The sequence below is a fragment of the Prionailurus bengalensis genome, chromosome B1 (genome assembly GCF_016509475.1).
Source record: "Prionailurus bengalensis isolate Pbe53 chromosome B1, Fcat_Pben_1.1_paternal_pri, whole genome shotgun sequence".
NCBI classification, from domain to species: Eukaryota; Metazoa; Chordata; class Mammalia; order Carnivora; family Felidae; genus Prionailurus; species Prionailurus bengalensis.
The window spans coordinates 471,601-490,499 of record NC_057344.1 but is presented as its reverse complement, the minus strand read 5'-3'; the positions used below and the strand labels follow the sequence as shown (position 1 = coordinate 490,499).

Below are 18,899 nucleotides of genomic sequence, written 5' to 3'. Positions count from 1 at the left end.
ACCAAGGCCTCAACAGTCAACAGTGCCACCTGCGGAACTGTGACAGGGACCACCTCGGTCCTCTGGGTCCACACCGGGTGAGAAACATCTTTCTGTGCCTTGAGACGGGCAAAGTGGGGCTGCGTCTGGATGGGCTTCCTGGGCTGGCAGTGCCCACAGGGCTCACCTCATGCACACCCCGTCTCGGGACCAAAGGCACATGAGACTGACCGCAGGGTCTCCAGCTGTCCGTGCCCTCACGCGTCACCGTCCCCTGCTCTGGAAGGCTCTCCACAGACCGAAATTCCCAAGTACCTGCATTCCAGGGTGTGGATTTACGACCAGTCTGCGTCTCGCCCCATCCTGGATCTGTGCCTCCACGTGGCTGTTGCCGCCTTAGTCCGCGGCCTCAACTCCGTGTCTTCCTGGACACGGCTGAGATTGCCACTAGCTCGGGCCAGGCTCGTGCACGCACCTGGGCCCCACGCATCCCAGGTCTGGGTCTGACTGCGTCCCCTGTGCAGAGACAGGCTGTGCTCCTGTCCCTGCGACACCATCACCATTGTTTGGGGAAAAGAGCCCAAACTTCAATATCCTCTTAAGAAGAAATTAATACAAAAGGCAACCGGCAAAAGGTACACGTTAGGTAACCGACCAAAAGCAGAAGCGAATGGCCGACAAAGAAAAGGAAATGTCGCCGCGCCTCGTCCTTCCCTTAGGAAAAGTGCCGAGGGAACAGGACGTGGGGGTGGCCGTCCTTGGGACTCAACACCGTTGTCTCCGGTTGTGACAACTTCTGTTCACAGGACAGTCTGAAAACATCCTTCGACACGTTCGTCTTGAGGAGGTACCAGCTGCACAGCCCGCGGGCCCTGGCAACAAAGACCGGCCTGGATGGTGCTGAGCAACCAATGAAAACCATGCTTTCAAAATGCTGCTGAGAAAACGGTTGCTCATAAAGTGAAAATGCTAAACGGAGGCTTACACTCCATGAGAAGCTCTTACATAAGACACAGACGCCCTGGGCTCCACGGCCATTCCGCGGGAAGCGACTGTGCACCGCGTACAAGCTGTGCCCCCAGCATCCGGGCAATACAGGACAGGACACCGAAGGTGCAGAATCTTTACTTACAAGTATGCAAAACTGCAAACCATTCCAATACACTTGGCAGAGACAAACACTAAAGGACAAAGTAGAAATGATTCCGCGGGGGGGTGGGCGGGTGGTCCCTGACACTACTGAAAGACCGGAATCCACGATGTGTTTCTCTCCAACAGCGGGAGGGGGTGGCGACATCCTTTCTAGCAAGAGACAGCAGGCCCCTCCAGGGGCAGGATTATGGGGGATTTTTATATTCTTTTTTAACACCTTTATTTTCAAAATTATCTAAAATAGACGTGCATTATTTTAAAAATAAGGCAATCTTTTTTAAAAGTTTAAATAAATGATATCAAATCACTCACACTTTTCCAGAAAGACGCAAAACAGAAGCTCCGTCGGTAGACAGACAAGATTTATTACTCTGTCTGTAAAAGGGTCTCCAGTACAGGGCAGTCGAGGCCGAGGGCTGTCCCTCCTCCTCCTTGCCGTGGCACACGCTCCGTGGCCGGCTGCTGCCCTGTGGTTCACCAGGAGCACCCCACCACCGCCTCTGCCGGCCACCTCTGCAGAGTTCACAGCCCGACCACCAAACACAGAGACACCGCACGTCTCCCAAGGTTCAATGCGCAGAGGGTTCACTTGGACACAGCCAGTGCAGTTAACACACACGAAGAAAAATAAATACTCTGCACCCGGTATCTACAAGGCTCACTTACTCTGTCCCCTGCCTCTCATGACTACGAAATCAGGAAACTATCATTGGACAGTTAGGAAGAACAGCATTAGCTGTTAGTGTCAGCTCAGCACACAGTGTGGTGCTAAAAATCCAGAATCTGACTGAACCGTACTTATAAATCTGCAAAGTTGCCAATTTTAGTAGACTTGGATGAAAAGGACTTTCTAGAGGAGAGAGTAGAAATGCTTTTGCTTGGGTTCCCTGACCCCCTTTGTAACTGAAACCAGCCCCACAGCCCTGGCCACACGGGGGAGCGTTCTCCACGTCGTCCTCGTCCTCATCCTCATGTCCCTATCCTCACCGCTGGCTGCTGCCTGGTGTGGGTGCCACCCGGTGTTGACGCCCCTCCCGCAGCGATGGCACCTTCAGAACCGGAACAGGTCGATGAAGTGCTGTGGAGACACAGGCATGAAGCAGCTGTCGGGGTCGGCGGCCGTGCAGGGGTGCCCCGAGTCCTGCGGGGGGAGGGAGAGGCGTCAGCACCCAGCAGCTGCCCCGTCACAACACGTGGGAAGTACACGGGCCACGGCAGTTTGTCAGAAGAGATAGGGGCCGGGGGTTTCTGCCTCCCTGGCCTGGCTCCACACGCTGTGTTCCCCCGCAGCCGCTCTGCTCCCACCCTGCCCCGTGGGGTCAGGCCCACGCCCATCAGCTCGCAGGCAGCGTGCAGCTGGGGACCAGGGTCACACCTAACAGGACAGAGGACTAAGGACACAGGCTTTCTGTGGACTGAGAGCCCAGGCCGACGGGAGCCCTCGGCCACGCCAGGGCAGCACCTGCGCGGGAGGTCTAAGGACTAGTCTACGATTTCCCCTCCGGCTGAGCCTGCCGCTCGAGCGCTGGCCTGCAGGGTCTTCCCTGAACCCTGGTGGGGCTGGAGCGAGCAGGAGCCCACCTCTGGCCGCAGGCCCCACGCATGCTGGGAGCCCAGGCCAGCCGGTCGGTGGGGAGCATGCATGGGACGCGACACAGGCCTGGTCTAGCACGGAGGTACCTTGAACAACAAAGCAAGGCGGCAGTCCTTCGAGATCGTGGAGAAAGAACCGGGAGGAGTGTGGGCAGGGGCGGGAGAGAAAGGAAAACCAGCATTAGAGCGAGCGAGAGAGCGGGCTGCACTGAACACTGGCTCTGATAGCAGGTGTCTGAGTGTTAACCAGAACCATCGGGTAATTAGACCAGGCCACACACGTGTCATTAAAGCGAGCGTGGGTGGCAGCACCGAGGACCCCTCGACTTGAGGATGGTCCTGTGGCAGCGACAAAGATGCCCGTTTCCACATCCACCTCCACTGACCACTCGGTGCCCAAGCTCTTTGCGACTGTTCACTAGAACACGCAAAGCAGAGCTGGTGTTTCCACGTACGTTTTGTACTGAAAGGTTTACAACAGGTTTAGGAAAGCCCTTTGTTCCTTCCCTCACAGCTGAGCGCCTGCTGCTGAATCAAGTGAACTAGATCCCACAGGTGCCAGGAGCCTCGTGGCCACCCGCCCACCACCCACTGGGGTCAAGAGGAAGGAGACCACCACCCGCCCGCCACGCGTGGGCCTGGCTGCAGGGACCTGGGGCTGGACACCAGCGTATTGTCACTGCGTCGTGGAGGCAGAGTGCACGAGGCGGCCCGGGAACCTCCTGCACACAGGCATAGCCAGCTGTGATCACTCCCACTCCCACCCAGAGCCCCAGACCTGCAGTGTCATCAACACCGGTCTCTCCTCAATCTGATCTCTGGTGGCAGACACCCCAAGACAGGTGACATGGTCCCAGGCAGTACCTGGACTCTGTCTGGCTCCCAACACCCCCCCCCAACCTGACACCACTCTCCCTGGAGCTGCGGGGGCAGGAGGGGGGGTCCAGACACTCAGCTGCAGCCAGGCAGGAGGAAGGAGCAGGGCCCCCAGTGTAGGCACTGAGCAAGGGGCCCTGAGACCAGATCGCATGCAGGGACCCGCTCCAACGGCATCAGGGGACACACCGTGGTGGGTTGGCATCAGTGCTGGGACTGCAGACAGAGGTCAGTCTGGTCCTGTCAGGTGAGGCCCCAACACCTCTCTGTCCACAAGGACATGCCGTGTGTGAGACGCGGCCCCCATCACACTATCGTCTGTGCCCTTCGACTGGTGACCCAGGCCCCTCTGCCCCCACCTGGAGCCCCACTCATCCTCTGACAGACATGAGACCGAGGGAGGGACGGGCCTGCTCACAGACGCTCTGCTCTTGAACTGTGTTCTAGAGAACATGTTCTACAGGACAGCCACTGCAAGACACATGACATGTTCTGTCTTTTCCGTTCTGAGAAGGAAGTCCTGCTAAAGTGTAAGCCAGCGAGTCAGAAACACGATCGCATGTAACTGGCGCAAGGAGGCATCAGGAAGGATCCGTGACGCTGCCCACCTTTCACAGAGTAAATAAACCTCCATTAAAATAATACAGCAAACAACATCATCACATTCACTGCCACGGATAACCTGAAATCCCAAAAGTGACACTACCGTAAATATAACGTGAAATGAGAAAAATCTCAAGCAGTCCTCTCTTTTCCGACAACCTAGGGCTTGCTACATGGTCTACCTAACAAATCACAGGTAGAAGTGAACAGATAGGGCTGGATCAGCCAGGTAGACGTGGATGGCGGGAGAGCGCGAGAGGGCCATGCCGCACACGGGACGCGCACCGGGTCACCCTCAGCAGGGTCTGCTCCCCTCTCCCGTGGAAATCTCACAACATAAACACACAGTCCCAGATGCAGAGTATCAGCAGGTGAGGAAGACGAGGGGCTGCCCAGGGCAGGTGTGCACGTGCTCACCTCCGCCTGGAGGGCCCAGGAGAGCCCCAGGTCTGCGTGGCGGGAGGTGACAGGGTGCCGGGCGCCCAGCACACTGGGTACTCGGGTTCAAGTGTGAGTCAGGAAACTCTGGTCCAGTTTCCGTCAGGTAAGTCAGGAAACCCCCTGTGTGTCTGGAAGGCTGTGCCCTCCCTACTGTGGGGGCTGGGCCTGGAGGGGGAGCCTGTGGAGGCACCTCCAAGGGGTCCCGGAACAGCTCCAGACGGGCTCCACCCAGGTGTACAAAGGACAGTTCACCCCTGCCCTCCAGTTGTGGGCTGGTAGGGCATCCAGAACCGCAGGCAGGAGATGCGGCAGGAACCCGGCACCGGCCCAGGACCAGGAGCCATGGGCCCCACCAACCCGGGGACACGTCCTGCCAGCGAGTGCCCAGCAAAGGCAGAAATGTGTTCTGATTCAGACTCCAAGTTCTACGTTTTACTTCCGTGACTTGGTCCCCCTGCCGTGACACTGAGGAAACTGTCATCTTCTTACTGTTGGGCCTACAGTGGACAGCCGTGTCCAGGATGCAGCCGCCCAGCTGCCTCACCTTCCAGAAGAGGATGCTGCAGTGCCGGCAGAAGTGCAGGGTGTCCCCGTACTGCTCCCGGGTTGGGTAGTGCTTCTCCAGCACGAAGTACATGAGCTTCCACTCCACGTGGCCCTTCTCCGAAACGATCAGGTGTCTACAAAACTGGACACACACAACTCTGTTCAGCACGTGGCTCTCACAGACGGTATCAGGTGCAGCTTGACTTCACAAGGCAGCAGAGTGCAGGACACAGTTACCTGAAATGCAACTCACCTGGATCAAATCAGATGGGACCAGGACAGGGCAGCATCCCCGCCCAGGAGACCTGTGCCCTCCTGGGGCTCTGCCACCGTCAGAGACAGCGCCCAAGGCAAGTCCCACCTGCCGCCTCCATCCTGGAGAACCTTTTCTCTCCTTCCCTGGCTTCTCCCCCTGCTCCCTCCAAAGAATTCAACACCCCTCATCTATGCTGACCTTAGAACCCCAGTCTTTCCTCGCAGCTGAAATTCATCCTGACTTCTCTGATTCTTCCACAGCAAATCCAACTTGACCATTTTCTCTGGGGTCACAGAGGCCTCCAACTAAACCCAATGGCCCTTTGCTTAGCTGACGGCCCAGGACCTCCAGCACCAGGTCTGGTGGGTCCCTTACGCCCTGGACTCCGTCTGGTCTCCAGGGCAGGTGGCCCGCTCACTTCCCTGTGCCACTCCAGCCCCAGCGCCTCCTCCAGGAGCCGCCCTCCTGGCCTCGGAGGCATCCTCACACTCTCCTGAACGTTCTTCCAGAGGACCAACAATCTCACAGAAACTGCACTCTGCTCCCAGTGCTCTCGTGGCTCCTCTCAGCCTGCTGGGGAAAGCCCGGGACACGGCGTGGCTGCAGCACCCTCACGCACACCACAACCTGCCCTTTCTCAAGGACACCCGCCGCCCTGTCCTCCGAGAGCGACGGCCTCCCCCGGAGCACACATCCAAGGCTCTGTCTACTGCCCTCATCTGTCCCCACAGCAGCCACACCCTCCTCTGACAGGTGGCCTGGTTCCTGACCGTCCCACCTGCCCCTCACGTGTGTGAGACTCCAGCTCCGGTCCCGGAGTCACGACAGCAAACCGGAACGGCCGGCAGGTCGCCGGTTCTCAGAACTGGGTCTGAAGGCACGGGCTGCGGGGAGGGGAGCGCAGCGCAGAGAGCCGTGTACAGCTGCTGGGCACAGGCTCGGGTTCAGGGGGCATAGCACCTACAGGGCATGCGGCGCGGGGGAGGCCGGCGGGCAAGGAACAGATGCCCTGGTGCCGACCGGGGACCCAAAAGCCCTGCCTCACTCTGCCATCTGTGCTGGGTCACATCTGCCGTCACGGACCCTCCCCAACGTGGAAACTGAACTTCACAAGCTCCCGAGGAGAAATCACGGGGTCCTGCACAAGCTTTGAGGGGCCCCCACGCTCACCTGCTTCTCCGCGAAGTGGTACTGACACAGCCGCTTCCACAGCTGCCGGTCCTCACTGAGCGCAGACAAGGTCGGGGTCACCTGGCCCAGCGTCACGATGTCCCAGCCATCGGAGAATCTGTACAGGATGTTGTTGAGCATGTGCAGTGGGAGGTCGCTGAGGGTGAGGCCATCGTTCACCTGCTGGAAGGGACACGGACGGCGGTTCACTGCGCGCAGCACGAGAGGGCGCCAGGCCGTAAGGAAGCCCAGCAGCCGAGCCTGAGCAGAAGCCGACCAACGCGCCGCCCAAATGCCACCGTCCCTCCCTCCTGGCAGTGGAGTCCTGTGCTGCCCCAGGCCCCAGGGGTCACACCCTCCCCCTGCGCAAGATTCACATCTTCCACATGGCATGGACGTGGCTGGGGGCCAGGGGGTCCTGAGCAGGGAGGGGGGTGGCGGGGAGTCACTGGCTGATCGCAGAGGCCCCGGTAGCGCTGGGTATCCAGTTTCTAATGTAGAAGCTGTGCCCTCCCCACTCCCTCCCGAGGGTGCAGCTCCAAGGGATGGGGTGGAGCCTGTGCACACCCCATGGGGGGAGTGGAGGGGAGGTGGGGGAGGGGACCCGGATGGAGAGAGAGGCGACAGAGGGAGGGAGGCAGGCACCCTGTCAGCACCCCCACCTCCCGGCAAGAACCCCTCACTAGCACACGGGGAGCGCGGTGAGGGTTAAACAAGGGTGCAGAGTCCTGTGGGCTCGGGGACGTGTGCACACCCGTGCACACTCCTGACGTGGCTGAGTGGCTGAGAGACTGTCCTCGTCCCTGGCGGTCAGCCCCAGGGACGGCCGGCTCCCTCTGGTTTCTGTTCTCTTGGGCAGCCCAGTTCCCTAGGCACAGTCGGTGCCTGTGGGGGGAGCACTCCTCGAGCTTGGTCCCCAAATCCCCCGGCAGTTGCGGAGAGGGGCCAGGCCGCGCACTCTCGGTCCACGTCGTCGCTGTGTCACTGCTCGGCAGCAGTCCCCATACAGGTGCATCGTGGCACTTTGCGGGGGCCGTGAGGAGGATTCCCATGCCTCCGGGCGTGGTGACAGCTCAGGGCACATCTCTGAGGATGTTTCCCCTCGTCGGGCCCCTAGCCACCAGCCTGGGAGACGTCACCGGGCGGTGCTGCACAGGCGTGTCCCGTGTTCCTGCCATCGCACTGACAAACGTGTCCCCGCCTCCGCTGGACAGCACGGCGCCCGCAGACACGAGCTGTCAGTGCTGCTGGCACACGGCAGAGGGCGCACGCGCGGGCCCACACACACATGCTCCGTGGGCACTACAGCAGGAATGTGACGGCTCCTTCTGCTCCTGTGCTCCTCCTCCCCAGAGGAACCTGCACGTCACACCGGAGCTCATGAACACCCGCTGCCCTCACAAGGCGCAGGAAACGCCCTGATTGGCGAGGCCGGACGGTCCAGTGTGACTGAACCAGACGGCACCACAGAAAACACCAGCAAACGTGAGGCGGCACAAACCCCGGCTGGACCGTCAGTTGAGAGCCGAAGCTGTGGTGCCTTCCACTCAGCTGCCCCCCCCCCCCCCCCCCACTGCTGAGCCATTTCCTGTTGAGCTCCACAAGCAGGTCCCCAGGCGGGCAGGAACGCGGCTCCTCCCCTCCTGCTCTGGCCCTCCTGGCACATCGCACGTACCCGTTCCCACTCCTGCGGAAGCACGCCCACCTTCGCTGCAGGCCCTCGATCTGCCCTGGCTCCCACAGGACCCAGTGAGGACCCGCCTCCGCCCTCGACTTTCTCCCCTCACAGCAGGGCCTCCTGTCCTTGCCCTGGGGGAGTTTCCACCACCTTTCAGCAGCAGCAACAGCAAGGGGTCTGCTCCCCGCAGGCAGGACCCCAGACTCAGGCACCATGACTCTCACACCCACGAGCTGGACTGACCTGCGGTCACGCACGGTCCCCTGCAGTCCCGCCCGGGCTGCCTGGGCTCCCAGCACACAATGACCCCCTGATGCAGATGCCCACAACCTGGCCACACAGTTCTGGGAGGCCAGGAGCCTACATTTAAGGGTCACCACGCTGACTTCTTTCCTGGAACTTGGAAGAGGAGGCCACTGCTGCCACCAGGGACACGGGACGCGGTGTCCGAGGCCGGCGGGGCTCAGCTCCAGGCGGTGCTCTTGGACCCACACCGTCCATGCTCCGGGCGCATGCTCGGCTGCCCTGCTCCACTGGCGTCTACACAAGCGTCCTCTGAATAATCGAAGGTGGAGCTCAAGGCTCGCTGGCCTGTGGCCTCAGCCTGACGCCCTGAGGAGCTCCTGCCTCCGAGTTCCTGTAACCTTCCCACCCGTGAGCCTCCCCGCACTGCCCGCTGTGAGGGTACAAAGCCCAGGTCACGCGGGCAGAGAGGGAGCCCATGGCGCGATATCCGATATCAGGACCGGCATGGACATGACCGTGTCACTTCACACACCAGTCTTTCCGTTTCCTCCCTGGTGCGAGTGACTGCGGGGACCATGCCCCAGGAAAGCCAGCTCTGAGCGCAGAGCGGGGCCCAGGTCAGGAGACAGTCCCTGCCCCTGCCCTCCCTTGGGGCCTCCTCCAAGCTGCCGTAAATGACAGGAGGACCCACCAGGAGGCGGGTGCCTTCTCGGTCCTGCTAGCGGCCAAGGCCTCTGCCTGCCTTCCCCTCGTGATGCAACGTGCCCCAGCCCAACCGTGTGCTTGTCTGCCCTCCCGTGGGGGCTGCTGTCACCGCCCGTTTCTCTCTCCACGAGCTCCCTCCATGGGGGTTCTGACCTCAGACCCCTGCTGGCCGCCCTCCCCCAGCTCACTAGTTCAGGCGGCACCTCTAGGCTGTCTGGCCACACACGCGAGAGACAAGTGGGGCACAGGTGTGGGGTCTGGCCACTTGTGCAAGGCTTCCACACGGCGTGCGTGTCCCTCTCACAGGCGGACTTTCCAGTCACAGCCCTCAGCCGCGGGGGGGACACCACATCCGCTGCACAGATGATGCTTCTGTCAAGTCTGTTGAGTGCTTACCAACGCTGAACGTAAGCGAATCTGTTGTAACTTCAAGCCATAGTTAGGGAACCTCTACTCTTTCCGTAAATCCCATATTCAGATGGCAAATAAGTGGCCCATAGTTAAGGTTTTCCAGATCACTTCTGAAAGCAGCCGCCTTCGTGTGGAGCCTCAGGCGCACTGACGGGAGGGGACCTCAGCCCCATCAGAAGGGCAATCTGGAGAATCCATCACCTGCTGGGCACCGCAGGCCATTCCGTCCACTCTTTCCCTTACACAATCCTGGACGTGAACAGAATACCACCTGCAACACTGACTTAGTCAACTGGGCGAACACTTTTAGTTCCTGGAATAAGCCCTTTCCGGACAAGTGACGGGATCTGCACCCTCTTCTGCCCAAGCGCGTTCTTGCAGAGCTCCAGGCGGATGCATGTGACAACAGGGACAGCAGGCTCGTGGGGCAAACGTGGACCCTGGAGAAGCAGCACTGTGTGCACAGGAGTCACCGGCAGTACAAGGCAGATGGACTCACGGGGTGTTATTCTGGCCCAAACACCTAACTTCCTTTAGAGGCAAGTTAACGCACTGCCTCACGACCCAGCCTCTCGGTGATGGCCACCCCCACGGTCTTCTCAAAGGCGATGGAAGCCATCACGGGGCCATCTGGCCCATAGCATCTTCAAGCAGTAATTACAAACACACAAAGAAAAAACCCCTCCAAAAGCTGTACCAGCCGCTCGGGCCCTGTGGTCACCGGGAAGCATCCTGTGACGCGGACTCCCCGCACGCGGCTGTCGGGCCCACGAGCCCCTACCTTAGTCATCTGAAGGTTCTGCAGCTGCTGCTGCCAGGCAAGAACGGTCTCCAGACGGCACACCCAGATGTTGCTGTTCCCCACCAGCACGGACTTCCCGACCCCGCGGACAAGGATGCACAGGGTGGAGCTCAGGTCCTGGAGAAGATCCTTGATGAGGCGGGGGTTCTGGTGGTCGTCGAGCACTGGGTAGGACACAACACAAGACTGCAGATCTGTACAAGTCAACTCCTCGTCTACCGACAGCATTCACAGACGCGCCACAGAGCGGAGCACTGCTCTGCCCCAACAGAGGTGAATCCAGGGGGTGGTGTCCCATAACGGGGAGGGAGGGGGGCATCGCGAAGGGACAGACCCCATGTGGAGCCCGTTCTGAGACAAGGCGGGGTGGGCGCCAGGGAGGGGTCAGAGTCCACGGGGATGTTCCGGAGGCAGATGGAGGGGTGGTCACACAACCATGTGAATGTGCTTGAAAATGATTATGGTGGTGAATTTAGGTCATGTATATTCAACCAAAACAAAACACGATGACCTAATTTCACCACAACCCCAAACTGGCATCACTTCTGAGATACCAGAAACATGATAAAATTTAGAAAAACATGAAAATATTGCCTAATAGTAGAATTTTGGTTGAGTCTATAATTTTGCCTTTAAAATTGGCAACCTCTGCTTCCTTTATACTCATCATAAAGAGAATTGATATTTAAAAATGCCTTACACATACAATCCTAAATTTACACGGGAGCATAAACTCATGGTGTGAAATTTAAACTCCATTTATTATTAGCCAGTAATTAATCAAGACAAGCGTTAAATTAAAAATAAAGCCCCAGGCTTGTTTGATGCCTAAACGTCTACAACCTTGGTCATGGAAACATAAAGCAAGCACGACATGCCACCTGGTTACCTGTGACAAGGTGAACTCTCTCTCTAGAACTCGGGGATTCCCCCTGACAAGGTGAACTCTCTCTCTCTCTAGAACTCGGGGAGTCCCCCTGACAAGGTGAACTCTCTTTCTAGAAATTGGGGATTCCCCCTGACAAAGTGAACTCTCTCTCTCTCTAGAACTTGGGAATCCCCCGACAAGGTGAACTCTCTAGAAATTGGGGATTCCCTGTGACAAGGTGAACTCTCTCTCTAGAAATCGGGGATCGCCCCTGACAAGGTGAGCTCTCTCTCTCTAGAACTCGGGGATTCCCCCTGACAAGGTGAACACTCTCTCTCTAGAACTCGGGGATTCCCCCTGACAAGGTGAACTCTCTCTCTCTCTCTAGTAATTGGGGAATCCCTGTGACAAGGTGAACTCTCTAGAAATCAGGGATCTCCCCTGAGAAGGTGAACTCTCTCTCTAGAAATCAGGGATCACCCCTGACAAGGTGAACACTCTCTCTCTAGAACTCGGGGATTCCCCCTGACAAGGTGAACTCTCTCTCTCTCTCTAGTAATTGGGGAATCCCTGTGACAAGGTGAACTCTCTAGAAATCAGGGATCTCCCCTGAGAAGGTGAACTCTCTCTCTAGAAATCAGGGATCACCCCTGACAAGGTGAACACTCTCTCTCTAGAACTCGGGGATTCCCCCTGACAAGGTGAACTCTCTTTCTAGAAATTGGGGATTCCCCCTGACAAAGTGAACTCTCTCTCTAGAACTTGGGGATCCCCCCTGACAAGGTGAACTCTCTAGAAATTGGGGATTCCCTGTGACAAGGTGAACTCTCTCTCTAGAAACTGGGGATTCCCCTTAACAAGGTGAACTCTCTAAAACTCAGGGATCCCTCCTGACAAGGTGAACACTCTCTCTAGAAATCGGAGATCCCTCCTGACAAGGTCGACTCTCTAGAACTCGGGGACTCCCCTTGACAAGGTGAACTCTCTCTCTCTAGTAATTGGGGATTCCCTGTGACAAGGTGAACTCTCTCTCTAAAACTCGGGGATCCCCGTGACTAGATGACCTCTCTCTCTAGAACTCGGGGATTCCCTGTGATAAGGTGACCTCTCTCTCTAGAACTCACGGATTCCCCATGACTAGATGACCTCTCTCTAGAACTCGGGGATTCCCTATGACAAGGTGACTTCTCTCTCTAGAACTCGGGGATTCCCTATGACAAGGTGACTTCTCTCTCTAGAACTCGGGGATTCCCTGTGACAAGGTGAACTCTACCTCTAGAAATCGGGGATCCCCCTGACAAGGTGACCTCTCTCTCTAGAACTTGGGGATTCCCTGTGACAAGGTGACCTTTCTCTCTAGAACTCGGGGATGCCCCGTGACAAGAGGAATTCTCTTTCTAGAACTTGGGGGGACTATCTTCTGTATTATGCTCCTTTGTGTGCACAGCAACCTTGAGGAAAGGAAACCACAGGAACAGAAGGGTAGAACCACAGACTGACCTACACTTGGCTCTAGAAACTACCACGTCATTGGACAGTGCGGTTCCTGACCACACTGGCGAGTAATAAAGAGGAATCCCGTCCCCGTCTCCTTATTTAGGTCATTAAACACATGGGTCAGCAGCTCACCCTTCTGGACGATTTTGTCCAAAATGTTGAAGTAATTCTTCTGGGCGACGCCACTCAGCGAGGTCAGCTGGGATTTCGCGATGAGCTGCAGGAGCTGGAACGGGAGAGGATGCATCAGCTGATGGGGAGGCAGGAGCCGCGCTGGCCCCTGGCCTGTCACCGTCCTCAGCGCAGTGATTTCCGAGGGTGGACGCGGACTCGAGGGGCGGATCCAAGGCGATTTTCACCTCAGGCAAGTCTCCTGAATGCCATCCTTACAGCGTGCTGGGCCGCACCTTTGGCCGCCACCAGCCCTCTCCCCTTTACGCTCTCTCTCCCTTTCGTTCTTCCCCATTTGCCCGCTCCTGTCCCTCCGTCCATACCCGCGTCTCTCTGGCCCCTGGCCCACCCGCTACCACCTCCCATGACAGCCCCGTCCGATTCCGGCACCGCCACCGGGGTCTGCCTGCACAGTCTCACTCCCACCGGCGGGGGCGCCACGGGCTCTCCACGCCCCCCTCCCACTCTGTTCTGAGAGACGCGGGCTCCCTCCTGCAGGGCCTGTTCGGCAGGGCCACCCCCCCTCCCCGCTCCTGCAGGCCCACAAACGGGATTCTCTGGGGGCCACAGCCAGACCTCCCCGTCGCCGGCACGAGTGTCTTCTGGTGGCCCCCACACCTGCCCCCACCCCCGGTCGGAACACGTCTGTTCCCGGCTTCCTGCACCGTCTCTGCCCCATCTCGGCTGCTTTCCGCAAGCGTGAACCCGCCTCAGAGTGCGTGAACACCCGCCTCCTGTCTCCCGGAACGTGGATTTTCCACCCTCCCTCCAGTTCACCGTGCCGGTGTCCAGAGGGAGAAAAGGAATCCAGGGAGGCCGCTAAAGTCCAAACCAGGCGTTACAAGGATGACAACCACGTGATCATCTTCGGGGGCAAATCATCCTCCCATCTCTAACATGCTTACACACGTGTGCTCCGCTGCCATGATCACAGACACACACACACACACACGTCAGGGCGGGGCCTACAGGTCCTAGCCGATCAAACCAGACGTGTCCGAGACGATCCAGCCCCTCGGCTTCTGGTCCTGATCTGATCACTGCTGAGCATCTTCCTAGTTTGAAAGTCCTCACGGCCAGCACCGTGGGGCTGAACAACACCCGCTTTCTCCTGAGTTTAGAACCACATTAGACAGAATTCAGGCCAACTGGGAGGAAGGGATGGGCTCTGTTCCAGGAAGTGCTGCACCAGTGACAGGTCTCCAGCCACCGCGGCCTCCCAGACCTCGCGCCACGGCCCTGCAGACAACCTGCCTGCGTGGCATCGCTACTAAACACAGGTTCCCGCTGCCACAACACGGGGCCTCGGAGACACAGACCAGCCATGCAGACACACATCTCTTCTGCTCCCCAGAGCACAGAGGGAGGAGGAGGGGAGCGCCCCGGCCCAGCAGTCTGTCCATGTCCCCAAATGCCACTGTGCGGTTTCCAAGTCAGCCAGACTCCCGGGGTGCGTGATGAAGGGCTCCAGGGGCAGTTGGATGGGATGCGGCCACAGACACGAAGGAGGCTCGCAAAGGGAGTGCCGCCCACTCTTCACTTTTCCACAGAGAAGTAACAGTTATTTTTATCTCTACACGGTATCAACTGAGACAACTCCTGTAAGTGAAGTGTCTCCGGGGTCCTCAGCAACCTCAGAGCAGAGAACACGCTGAGGCCAAGCTGGAGGCCTCCTGCCCTCATGAGTGCTCCTTCCCCGCGGGGACCAGGGTCCATGGGGCTGCGTCTTCCCAAGCACACCCCACCCCCCCCCCACGGTTTTCCACTATCGTGTAAAATATCCACATGAGACAGACCGGGCCATCACTCACAGGGGCTGGAGGATGGACGGACACCTGCCAGAGACCAGCACATGGGCCTGTGCAAACCCAAGGAAAACCAGAGCAGCCATGGTAACGGGTGACAAGTGACACTTCAGGCTGGAATGGTAATTAGGGGTGTCCGGGGGGGCTCAGTCAGTTAAGCGTCCGACCCTTAGGTTTGGCTCAGGTCACGATCTCACGGTGAGTTCGAGCCCCTCGTCACGCTCTGCACTGGCAGGGTGAAGCCTTCTTGGGATTCTCTCTCGCTCTCTGCACTTCTCCTGCTCATGTTCTGCCTCTCAAAATAAAACTTAAAATGGTAATTAAGATAAAAGGGCAAAAGCCACAATTTACAAAGAAAATACAATGAAACATTAGCCTTTATGTAGTTAGATATACAAAGAAAATCTGTTGCAAATTTAATGAAAGTTTGGTGTTTTTCTTTTTTAATGTTCATTATTTTTGAGAGAGAGACAGAGAGACAGACAGCAATCAGGGGAGGGGGCAGAGAGAGAGGGAGACACAGAATCAGAAGCAGGCTCCAGGCTCTGAGCTGTCAGCACAGACCACAACCCACAGACCACAAGATCGTGACCTGAGCTGAAGTCGGCCGTCCAACCGACTGAGCCACCCAGGCGCCCCAATGAAAGTTTGTTATGGAGATTTTTATTATCTCTTCAAATTTGAAAATTCAAAATGAGAAAGATTTGGAAGGATTAACATAACCACCAAATCTTGTTTAAATATAAGCAGATAAAAATTACATCCTTCAAATAGAGAATGTGGATTTTTCTCATGGGTCAAGAGAACCCTTACAAAAATCAATTACGAAAATGGCCACAAAGGAAAATGTAACACATTTCAAAGCCACAGAGCACTTAGGGGTCCAACTCTGTCAGAATGTAACAAAACTAGAACGGAATTCAGCTAAATAAAGCGCCAGGGTGCACTCCTGATTAACCATGGCTCCCAGAGAAAGCTCAAGGCTCCACACATACAGGTATTTCTGAATGATCACGCGAGCACAGGGAGGTGCAGAAAGACCAACAAAAAGGGCCAATCAGTTTCCTGTTTAAACGAAGTCTATTACAGACTTTTACATGGGACACTCTTCACGGGCACAGCCACGCCACTGCTCCACCAGCACGTTCACAATCACTGGAAAGCAGAGTGGTGACCACAGACGCTGTCTGTGGGGCCTGACGTCACTGGCCTCTTACCGCACCCTGGGGCGGGGGGGGGGGGGGGGGCATGGCTGGGACCGTCCACAGAGCTCAGGAAAGTGACATCACAGGGAGCAGAGCCAGGACCCGTGCACAGGCATCTTTCAAACCCAGGCCGTTGCCCCCAACTGCCAGGTTCAAACAGCCCTCAGTGACTTAGAATTTCATGATCTGATTTTTAGAAGTCTTCTCAATTTCACAGCATTTAACAATATAGGAGCACGGCCGAAACTCTGTGAGAGCAGAGAGTTCTAACCAGATATCACAGGCAGGAGCAGAACCGTCACCCTAACCCTGGATGCGACAGGGCAGTCTGTGCAGAATCCCAGGGAGGGCGTCTGGCAGACTCGGCCAAGGCCTGGGACCCCGTCCCTCTGCTCAAGGGCCGATGGGCATCACAGTTGACACAGGCTGCATGAAAACCAAGCCTCCCATTTGGGAACCGGCTTGAGCAGATGGTTTGTGAGTCAGGATTTCTACTGCTCGCATTATCCCTTTTCTCCACTTTCCTTGGACTGATAGCCCATGGACTCGCATCTTATTCACAGATTTCTCGAACCGGCAGAAAGAAAGACTGCTATTTCATCTATGTTATACTGTTACACAATTTATAATCTTCCTCATTAAAGGGAGCCTTGGCGGCTCTGATTCTCACACAGGTCACCTCACTGACAGGATCAGCGTGTGGACAGTTCAAGATTAAAGCCGAGGCCGCAGCCCATAGACCCAGGAGAACGACATTGTGGATTTCTAGGTGACGTGCATTCACTGGGAGGACTCACTGTCTAAAGAACCAAAGCCTACGTTCCCAGTGCACTAGCATGACCATCAGTTTATGCCATAGTGCTTTAAAATGTCAGAGCTACAAGGTCGAATTTAATTTTACTGAGAACAAAACGTCAAGCGAGTTGAAGAGCGCTTCCTTCGACTGAAAGCAGGTGTCTCACAGAATGCCGATATAAAACAGGAGTTTCTCAAAGTTATATGCTTTCTGATACTGTTTGAGTAATATAGAATTTTAAACAAAAGACACAAACAATGAAACTACCTGCCAACAGTAAGAGAAGGATAAACAGGAAGGGCGTTGGGGACACAGCAGTGAGCAAAGCAGACCAAGTCCCCACGCTCCTGGGGCTCCAGACGGGGACCTGGGCGGTGATGACTGAGGCTCAGAGGCTCTGAAGCAATGACCAAACGGGCACACACAAGCTGCCCACGCAGGAGCCAGACGCTGACCCGGGGGCAGGGACCGGCCACACTGAACTGGCCCGGAAATGGGGCTTCACCACCAGAGAGCACAAGTGTTTACCGCACAATGTGAATGGAATCTGCTTTACAAGAGTCTCTGAAATGCTGGTTTGGTGGGTTTCCAAATGTGTGCTTAATTTTCTTAAGTAGAATTCTCAAAATCCCACTAAATCCGAGTCTTTATCTTAAAGAAGGTAAGCTCATAAAACTGACCAAAAATGCATCTACTTGTACATGATTTACAAATGGGGTAAATGGAAACTGAGCTGGATGATGGACCAGGTATTAAGAACCGTTCACTCACCAGGGGTCAAATGTAAGCTGCATCTTGACTTGTCTTTATTTCTTCATCAATAAGGAAACTTCTCAGGCCATATTATGAAATAATAGCTGTGGACAGTCACTTAATGAGAGGAAAATTACTAGTAAGTGAAAACATTTCAGTTTGCATTGATTTTCTGGGAGTGAAGAAATTTAATAGCTCAATAAATTATGGTAAGGCTCTTTAGTAACAGGCCAGGACAATTTTCACAAACTATTAAAACAAGAAGAAGGTGTTTGTGGATTAGAGCCAGGATTTAAGAGCAGTCTGCCATCACCGATAACCAATCAGCCTGACACTGACATACGGCAGCACCCTCGTGACGAGAGAGCAGACAGTGGTGACGAAGGACCATGGTTTCTCAAGTATGCAAACAGCCGGGCGGTGCGGGAGGCGTGAGTGCTGGTGCACACGGGCGTCAGCCCAGAGCAGGAAGTGCTGTCCTGCTCCCCAGCTGCGTGGACAGGAAAGTCAAGACCTGCCCTGGTGCAGGAGGAGGGGGCCGACCCCATCCCGCCCTTGGAGCTCTACGATACGCAGCCCATACCCGCTCACAGGTCTCCCTGGGGGCCCCACCAGCACGCACGTGCAGAAGTGATGCTCAGCTCAGCCTCTGTTCCACGTCAGCCACAGGTATTGGACGCACACGGCACCTAAAGTTAATTTTTCTTCTCCTTCATAAAGTTGAGTGAATGCAGCTCAGATAAACAACATTTACTCCTCAAAATCAGACTGAAATTTTGAAAAATTATTAAAGTAATCTAGATATGAAAACATCTCAATTTTTAAAAATTTTTTTTAATGTTTATTTATTATCGAGAGACAGAGGGAGACAGAGCATGAGCATGGGAGGGGCACAGAGAGGGGGAGACATGGAATCGAAAGCAGGCTCCAGGCTCTGAGCTGTTAGCACAGAGCCCGACACCGGGCTCGAACTCACAGACCACGAGGTCATGACCTGAGCCGAAGTTGGACGCTTAACCAACTGAACCACCCAGGCACCCCTACATTTCAAATATTTCTTCACAGATAATCCCAAGAATGGCTTACCCCCGTTACCTACAGGACTGGAGAGGACAACTTAGTCTGAATTTGCTTTTCAGAGGATACTGAATTTTCATTCCTGCCAAGGTGAGAATGAAGGCTATACCCCCACTCCAACTGCTTTCACTTTGGCAACAGAAACAGTCCATAATTGAACACAAAACTAACTTTTATTCAGAAGACGTGTAATAATTATTCATTAGTCTCAGTTTAAATTTGCTAATTTTAGGGAAACAAAGGGATCTCATGGAATATCCAGAAGTACA

General features: G+C 56.0%; 1 protein-coding gene across 12 annotated transcripts in view; it reads right to left on the bottom strand.

Annotated features, from left to right (window-relative positions):
- Positions 1-1,088: 1,088 nt before the first annotated feature.
- FBXO25 (F-box protein 25) overlaps positions 1,089-18,899 on the bottom strand; it is a 52,204-nt gene continuing 34,393 nt past the window's right edge. For 5 of the 12 annotated variants that reach the window (XM_043557161.1, XM_043557159.1, XM_043557160.1 and 2 more), the window contains 6 exons: positions 12,956-13,049; positions 10,438-10,622; positions 6,617-6,799; positions 5,189-5,332; positions 2,812-2,838; positions 1,089-2,272 (listed from right to left, as the gene is read on the bottom strand). In XM_043557161.1, the coding sequence (XP_043413096.1) occupies positions 2,183-2,272; positions 2,812-2,838; positions 5,189-5,332; positions 6,617-6,799; positions 10,438-10,622; positions 12,956-13,049 (723 nt within the window). In that variant the 3' untranslated portion in view covers positions 1,089-2,182. The remainder of the gene's footprint in view (positions 2,273-2,811; positions 2,839-5,188; positions 5,333-6,616; positions 6,800-10,437; positions 10,623-12,955; positions 13,050-18,899) is intronic. The other 7 variants (XM_043557166.1, XM_043557167.1, XM_043557178.1 and 4 more) reach the window with 5 other exon arrangements.